This window comes from Nicotiana tabacum, chromosome 19 (assembly GCF_000715075.1).
Source record: "Nicotiana tabacum cultivar K326 chromosome 19, ASM71507v2, whole genome shotgun sequence".
In the NCBI taxonomy this organism is placed as follows: domain Eukaryota; kingdom Viridiplantae; phylum Streptophyta; class Magnoliopsida; order Solanales; family Solanaceae; genus Nicotiana; species Nicotiana tabacum.
The window spans coordinates 127,683,241-127,691,646 of record NC_134098.1 but is presented as its reverse complement, the minus strand read 5'-3'; the positions used below and the strand labels follow the sequence as shown (position 1 = coordinate 127,691,646).

At 33.8% G+C, this 8,406-nt stretch overlaps 1 protein-coding gene across 1 annotated transcript; it reads right to left on the bottom strand.

Annotated features, from left to right (window-relative positions):
- Positions 1–5,892: 5,892 nt before the first annotated feature.
- On the bottom strand, positions 5,893–7,872 carry LOC107815451 (transcription factor MYB61). Its single transcript, XM_075238600.1, has 3 exons — positions 7,532–7,872; positions 7,211–7,340; positions 5,893–7,110 (listed from the first exon to the last, which is right to left on the bottom strand). The coding sequence occupies exons 1-3, from the start codon at positions 7,662–7,664 to the stop codon at positions 6,108–6,110; spliced, it is 1,266 nt and encodes a 421-aa protein (XP_075094701.1). The 5' UTR covers positions 7,665–7,872; the 3' UTR covers positions 5,893–6,107.
- Between the last annotated feature and the right edge of the window lie 534 nt (positions 7,873–8,406).

Here is an 8,406-nt window from a genome sequence, read left to right as displayed (position 1 = left end):
CGACCCTCGGCAGTGTACATATTATTCTGGATCGAGCCTAACGACCTCGACATAATCGTGTGTTATATCGCTGGCAGTCCGAATATGGTATTCCTTATCCGTTTGATACTGACACTTGATATATTTGAGTTGTTGAGGTAGAATACAAGACAGAGAAAATCATACCCTTTAAAAGAAATTTTTGAAAGATTATGTAACTTACAGATTTACCCCATTATTGTTGTGTGCTTCATATCTGCTTATGATTTATTATATTCTTTTATCGGACCTCTAGTAAGTGTCAATGTCGACCCCTCGTCACTACTTCTCCGGGGTTAGGCTAGATGCTTACTAGGTACACGCTGATTTACGTACTCATGCTACACTTATGTACTAAATGTGCAGGATCTGACAGGTTCAATTCGTGGTCATTTTGGCGCGTAGGCGCAACTGTCGAGGAGACTTTATAGTGAGCTGCATTCGAGGCTACGTATCGCAGCCCACAGAGTCTCCATCGTACCATTTACTCTATCCCGTCTTATTTACATTCCAGGCAGATGTTGTATTATTATTGTACTCCTTAGTAAATGCTCATGCACTTGCAACACCATATTTTGGGATGTTCTAAAGTTGTTTGTAATTTTGCTTAGTATTTATACACTTTTATTATCTATTCTATTAAAATTTTAAGTTTCCATGATTTTAATGCGTTGATTTCTTTATCTAATAAAATTCATGATTTCGAGAATAATAAAGTTCATAATTAAGTTGGTAGTTCACTGTTGGCTTACCTAATGACGACGTTGGGCGCCATCACGACCTATAGTGAGTTTTGGATCGTGACAGTTTGGTATCAGAGCTCTAGGTTCACTTGGGACTTGATATTTGTTATGCAGTTCAAAGCCTCAGTCAATTCATGTAGGCTCCAAAGAAGTCTCACATGGATGCAGCTACTAGGGTTGTTAGGTATCTTAAGAATGCACCTGGCGTTGGTGTTCTGCTGAAGAGGCAATCTGCACAGTCTCTACTTGGGTTCTGTAATTCAGATTGAGGTGTCTGCCCTTTTACTAGAAGGTCAGTTAGTGGTTATTTGATCAAGTTTGGCAGCTCTCTTATCTCTTGGAAGTCAAAAAAATAACACACTGTTTCAAGAAGTAGTGGAGAGGCAGAGTACAGGAGTATGGCCTCAACAGTCGCAAAAGATCACTTGGTTTCTAGGCTTGTTTGCTGAGCTTGGAGTTATCATTCAGCAGCCAGTTAACTTATGTTGTGATAATAGAGTTGCAATGCAGATTGCTGCAAATCCCATTTTCCATGAACGCACCAAATATCGAAATCGATTGCCACTTCATTTGTGAGAAGATAAAGCAGGGGTTACTAGCTACTCAGTATGTTCATACTTCACATCAACAGGCAGACTTACTCACAAAGGAGTTGACTGCTACGCAACACAATTTTCTGTTGGACAAGCTAGGTATGCTGTATATCCTCAACCTCCAGCATGAGGGGGAGTATCGTAATAATATAGTTAGTTAGTGGTTACTTAGTTGAGGGGCTTATTTGTACACAGTAGAAGTTAGAGGACCTTCTCAGTGTTAGTTATATATAAACAGTGTATAGTTGATTAATCAGTTATGAGAAAATATTTTCTTTCCCCGCAGAGCTTCTTCTCGATTCTTCTTCTCCAAGTCTCTCTCGAGATATTCTGACATTTTTGTCTAGTCAACCTTTGAAGATCTAATCTAGTACTCTATTAATGTTTAGTGTTGTGTCCACCGCTCCCCTCATGGGTTCTTTTCGATTTTCAAGGATGGTATGTGGGAAATTTGAAATTAGGAATGGGAAAAGAATGTCGGCACTTGTGACCGTCAGTGTGCTTAAATGAAAAAGAAGAATGAATTTAACTTATTTGCATACAGTGTAAATAAATTTTACAATATTGGTATATATAGTCTTCCTACCTTAATTTGCAGGAAATTTCTTCTATTTATTATAGGGTATGGAGTTATCTTTTTATGCGATATGATATTATAAAAATTATTTTACAATAGTGTATACAAATTAAACTCAATAGAACAATGTAAAAGTATTATTTTTTGAAAACAACACTACTTTTCTGCTCTTTTTTGATAATAACAATCTTTTCAGGTTGTGGAAGACTCAGATAATAATTAAAAAAAGAGAGTAGTAATAAAAATATTGTTCCCTTTTGGATTGAATTACCGTCTTTAACTGCCAGAACTACTTCTGCTCCCGTCCCCAGCACCTCAAGTTCTTTAATTATAAGCTTGTACATTTTTTCAGGTTCATACTTATATTATTAAATAACTTTGACATCTTCCTTTCCAATAAAATTCTAGAATCTCAAAATATTACTATATTGGACATTATTTTATTACCTTTATCATCATTGTCACAGTCCCCAATTATCACCTTCATCATTGTTTTGCTAATTTTCTTCCTACTAGTCTATTAGTATATATGTCAACATATAGTTCCTATTCTTTTTCTTTTTTATTTCCCCTTTTTTACTTTGTGTTTTAAGTTCTTGACAAGAATTAAAGCTTTGCAATGTTAACTTCTTCTGACCATCACATCTTTCCTGTTTGGGCTGATATATTATAAGTTGTCAATTCCTTTATATTTGTTCTGTTCTGTGTAGAAGAAAGAACGTAGGGCCAAGAAAAGGAACTCAATAATTAGGTTCACATGCATTCAAAGAGAGCCCCAAAATATACTAGTACCCCTTGCTTAGACAATGCTTTCTACGTATGAATTCTTTGTTAAAAAATAGAGTACAAAAGGGCAGAGAAAAAAAACAATTCAATTAATACTGGGGAGTTTGCATAATTTTTCGTTGGATGCACGTGGGAAGGAGACTCTGGTTCAAGGCCCTACCATACATGTTCATGTCGTTGATTCATATATATATACGTATATATAGATATGGGTCTCTTTTTTTATTCTTTCAAAATCCTTAAGCTATTCATGATTGAAAATAATTTTTTTCATCTACAAATTATTGTGGTATTTGTTTCTTTTTTCTTTTTATTATTTCTATACATGAAGATATATTACTTGTCAGCTTCCTAGGTACAGGTGTTAGATGACTAGCTAGTACATGAATATTATGTAAAACATGGAAAAACTATAGTTAAAAAGTTTAGGGAGGGACCCTTTGTTGAGTACATCCCATGAGAAAACTTTTAATTGATGGAGTTTTATGGTGATAGTGAATGTTTGAATATGAAAGACTGATATATGTAGCTATTTCTCACATGCAAAGTTGGCCCATTTGCTATAAGTGAAAACTGGGGCTTCTAATGGAAAAAATCAGAACTTAGAGAGAACCAAAGGTATATAGCTTTTTTTCAGCAGAAGCAGATGCTGTCTCTTTTAGAAAACTTCACTTGATCAGGAGGAGTTTTCCTCTCTTTTACTGTTTTCCACTCTAGCATATCTCTTATGTTGTAAGAAAGATATGGAAATTTTTTCTCTTTAACTCTATTTATCAGTTTGAGTCAGCTTGATGTAGAGTATCTGTTTCTATCATAGGGGAGGGACCCCTTTTAATTTAGTTTAATTTCTTTCTCCTGTTCCCAGAAGTAGATAAAGTCAAGTTCCCATCGAGGATGTATCATTAGTGTCCATACTCTCCAAACTGCATCTTCATTGTGGCTTTCCAAGTCATTAAGCAATTAGATGGATATCTTTCACCTCCCAAAGATTTGAGTTGGAAATTTTCTTGATTCTCACTAGTGCTTGAAACTCACTCAAGGATATAATAGGACATTGAAATTATATATTTTTCACACTACTTTAATCCTCCCTCTTTGACTAATTAAATAGCTTTTATATATATATATATATATATATATAACTCTTAGCTAGCAAATGCAATAAGTTTCGTCAATTTTACATTTACCCTACAATTTGCGAGGGTTTTCACCCTTCCCCATTTTCTTTTCCCCGTGGAAAGTATTCCATGTGTTACTTTTTAAATGCCAATATTTGACTGGGCATGAGTCTAGAAAACAATAAACTTTTGGCACATAGCAAATTTACCCTTACAACTTGTTGTCCTCAACACATGATAATACTTCTATGATATTTAATAGTATGTTAATAAGGGTAAAATGAGAAATTCAATTTAGAGTTTTTAAATATAGAAATGTATCAATCATTTTAGATCATATAAAAAAGTGTCATATATCATGAAGAGGGCAGAGTACTATATATTTTTGCATGTAATTATAAGTTTAACTTGATGTTTCCAAGATCTTTAATATTTTTTCATGGTATATATGTTAGAACGTGCGCAGCGGAAGCAAGCATATAATCCAGACATAACAAATATGTAAAATAGACAATGATATAATTTGAAAATTAAAAACACTAACCTCTTGAAAATGTTGCACATGTCCTCCACATAGCAAGAATCCAGGGCTGCAGTCTTCTGTTATGGTCCTAGTAAGACCTTGGACAAAATTGCTTTGAGTGGGCAAGAACAATACAACTCTAAAAGGTGTGTTATTGGTGAAAAATGTCTTGCTTAAGTAGACTCATTTTTTCAGCCAAAAGAGGGCTCCAAAAACGTGTAGGATTCTGCTTGTTCAAGTAGAATTCTACTCTAACTCTCAAGGATGACTTTTCTCCCAAGTCAGTCCAAATTTTTACTAGGTATAGCAGGGACCACGTAAACAATAAGAGGCTACCAATTATAATATTAATTCAAAAATTTGCATGAATTAATTCTTACTATAATTAATTACAGTTTATTCCACTAAAAACTGCAATTAAACTCCTCAATATGAATTTCAAAAATTCACTAACACTTATTTTAACTCCCCATGTTAAGATCACAAATACTAGTTAATTACATTAAATAACTGATAATTTAATTTAATCAACTAATTAAATTCTTTATAATTCCGCTTAAACTATTTCATGTGACAGATACAAAATTCACCGGCCGGGTTTTCACATGAAAATTTATAAGCTTACATAAAGCGATATCATCAAACTCAAAACTGAGTCATGGATTCTAGCAACTAATTATTATTTCACAAATGTTATTCGTTATTGTCCAATCTATTAGGCATACACTAACTCTGAATAGAGTTGTACCTTTTGATAAATCAAAATAATAAACAAATCACATTGATCATAATAAATATATCAAGATTAGGAGTATAAGCTCATTTAATGAATTAGAGAAAATATTTTATATATATTCAGTACAAAAATATCTTTTCTCTACTTGGTCCGTTCAATATACACTAAGTATACTAACACAAGAAATCGGAGTATAACCACTCCCATAATCAAGACAAATTATACTTTAATCTTGTGCTACAATCATCAAGATGTTTTGCCCAATTATATCTTCGATTGTGAACATAGTTTATTAATTATGAGAACCGGCAATTTTATCTTATGTGCATGAGCTAATACTCCATATACTAAATTGTCTACTACATAACTAAAGGACACATATAACAAGTGATCTATTTAAAATAGTATTTTATTGAATTGAATAAGTCAAATAAATAATTATTCCATAAAAAATAAAACACAATACTACGTCTAAACCGCATGGTTAATAGAATATCCCATCAATATATAAACTAGTAAGTTGTCTTCATCACAGATTAGCTAAAGAGACTGGAATTGACTTAAAGACAGTCAAAAGTAAAAACTATCTCCATCTGTACGAGACAAGGATAGACACCCATTTAGGCTATCTTACAGATAGTCGCTATCTTTAAAGGATTCATTTTAGGTTTGAATAGGAACACTTAAGTGGTTACAACGGTAAAAACTAGAAAAGTCGTAAAGCTTTTCGATTGAATGCGTAATTAATCAACAAACACAATTACAACCTGGAAATATAAAGATCTAGAAAGCACGATAGGAAAAAAAATTAAAGTACGTATACTATCATATACTTACCATACACAAAATGATGATCAACAAATTTTCAATATTTTATCAAGAATATCCAGTGTTGAGACAAAGGAAGGAAATACGTGTAAGACCTATTTACAGATTAATAAGAAAAACTCTATTACACACACCTGTAGGTAAGTAACCGTCCATGATAAGGGAGACTAGCCTGTGAAAATAGGCTAAGAAAATTGTCCAAAGGCGGCGGGAAGCCTCTGAAAATTGTTACTATTGTATAAGTTTGCAGTTTGTAGAGAAGATTGTTGCGGTTGGTTTTGAATCCATGTTGTAGTAGTACTCAAATTCAATGAACCTTGTGTCACGAACTGTGTCTCGGATTTTGTTTCGTTGTATAAGTCAGCTTGATGTTGAGACGAAATTTGATGATTCTGGATTGTGTTAGAACCTAGTGAAAATGGGGTTTGCAAATACTCAGACCATTTGATTTCTTCTCTCTCTGGTTTCCCACTACCATCTGCTGTTGTTGATCCCCATGCGAAAGCCGCAGCATTGTTATCAAAGAATGAACAGTTGCTTTGTAATTCAATACTGTTACTGCTACCATTACTGTTGCTGCTGATAGTACAAGCTTCCCAATTCTGGAACTTGTTGATATTAAAACTACTATCAGGAGGAAGAGTAGTTAAAGAAGCCGGCTTTATACGTGCCAACGGGGATGTATTGAGAATAGAATTCGACATAGGAGAAAGGCTACAATTGAACTGATCAGATACCATGTCAGCAGAGTTCTTATTGAAGATAATATTTGTATTGGGAGTATAATTATTCAAGTGTTGAAAGGAGAGATAATTAGCAAAATCAGGAGACTTGCAATTGGTGGTGAAGAATTCATGAGTTGGTGGGGCAATATTATTGGTTTCAATAAATGGATAACGGTCCATAATTGTCATTGAATATGGCTTTGGCTTTTCTGTTGAAAATACATTCTCATGAGCAGCCTCAACAAAATTGAGCTGATCATTATTTGAGCTTTCAGAAACTCTGTCACTGTTCTTATTATTACTGTTTGCCGACGCTTTCTCTTCGTTTTCAACCTCAGAAAGTGGCTTGTGAGTATTTGGATCAATACCTCGTTGTCTTAGCTTTTTCTTAATAGAAGAGTTCCACAGATTCTTAATTTCATTATCTGTTCTTCCAGGTAATCTTGTTGCAATTTGAGACCACCTGCGCGCGAGTAAACCAAAAAAAAAAAAAAAAAAAAGCTCAGCTCAGGTTAATTATAACATCAATCAAATTGTACAGTTCTGGTGAAGGATATACTTACTTGTTCCCAAGAACTGCATGAAGTTCAATGATCAAATTCTCTTCTTCTTGTGAGAATGTTCCTCTTTTCAAATCAGGTCTCAAGTAGTTAATCCACCTGAGCCTACAACTTTTTCCACACCTCTGAAGACCTGCAACCAATGGGAAAAAAAAAATCACTAACAAGAAAACTGGAAAGACAAAATTAAAAAAAAAAATACAGTGCCCAATTCAAGCAAGTCGGGATCGATTATAAAATAAAGTACTGCAATTATTTCATGCATTTTCAAGAAAACTGAAAAAACCCAACTAATAAAGTTGTTTCGTAGTAGTAGTAGTGCACCTGCTAGTTTAGGGACTGAGCTCCAACAGCCGTGACCATATTTAGTAATATGCTTTATAAGTTTCTCATCTTCTTCAGGAGACCAAAGGCCTTTCCTTAACTTCTGTTTGTAACAGCAAGAATGCCTCCCCATGTGATATTGCAATGCTGGCAAAAAGGCCCAAAGAAAAGAAGGCAAAATTTATAACTTTTTTAGCCGGAATGCTAAGTGAAGCTGGTGGATTATATTATGTTCTCTTCTCTATTTACTTATTAGGAAGCAAGGAAAGTTGAGAGAGAAAATGATGTAATGATAGTTAGGAAGGAGAGTGGAAGCTGTGGAAAATGAAAGGGAAGGCTTAGGAATCAAATAGTCTGGAGATGGGGGAACCTTTAAAAGAAGGTCGTATTCAGCAGATGATTCGATTTTTGAGGTTTATTTAATTTATTGAATTTCTTATTATGAATTTTGTTTTCTTTTCCTTATTTGTTTCTTAAATTCCATTTTATTTTACCCTTTTGCTACATTTGAATTTTGGAACCGGAGCTCCAATTTTCTGACGTGCATTTGTCTTATCAAAGGGTTTTGAGAAATTAATAAGTTTGACAGCACTTGTGGAGCACCAAGACAGATATTTATTTCATGGCCACAATTTTTTTCTGAAATAAGTACTGTTCGTGAAGTCTTTGCGAAAAATTAAATTAGAATTTGAGACAAGTTGTAATCTGGATTAGGGGTGTTCGTAAAAATCCGAAAATAAAACAAAATCGATCAAAAAAATTGATACTTTATGGTTTGGTTTTGGTTTTGGTTTTGAATTTTAAAAACCGATCAAATTTGGTTGGTTTTATTCAAAAAATAACCGAAAGAAACCGAACCAAACCGACTATTAGGG

What these genes read in the sequence shown, in the direction of transcription:
- LOC107815451 (XM_075238600.1), bottom strand. Translation starts at nt 7,664, where the DNA reads ATGGGGAGGCATTCTTGCTGTTACAAACAGAAGTTAAGGAAAGGCCTT. An exon ending in CTCAGTCCCTAAACTAGCAG is followed by an intron (nt 7,341 to 7,531) that starts GTGCACTACTAC and finishes CATTGGTTGCAG; the next exon opens with GTCTTCAGAGGTGTGGAAAA. An exon ending in CATGCAGTTCTTGGGAACAA is followed by an intron (nt 7,111 to 7,210) that starts GTAAGTATATCC and finishes ACTCGCGCGCAG; the next exon opens with GTGGTCTCAAATTGCAACAA.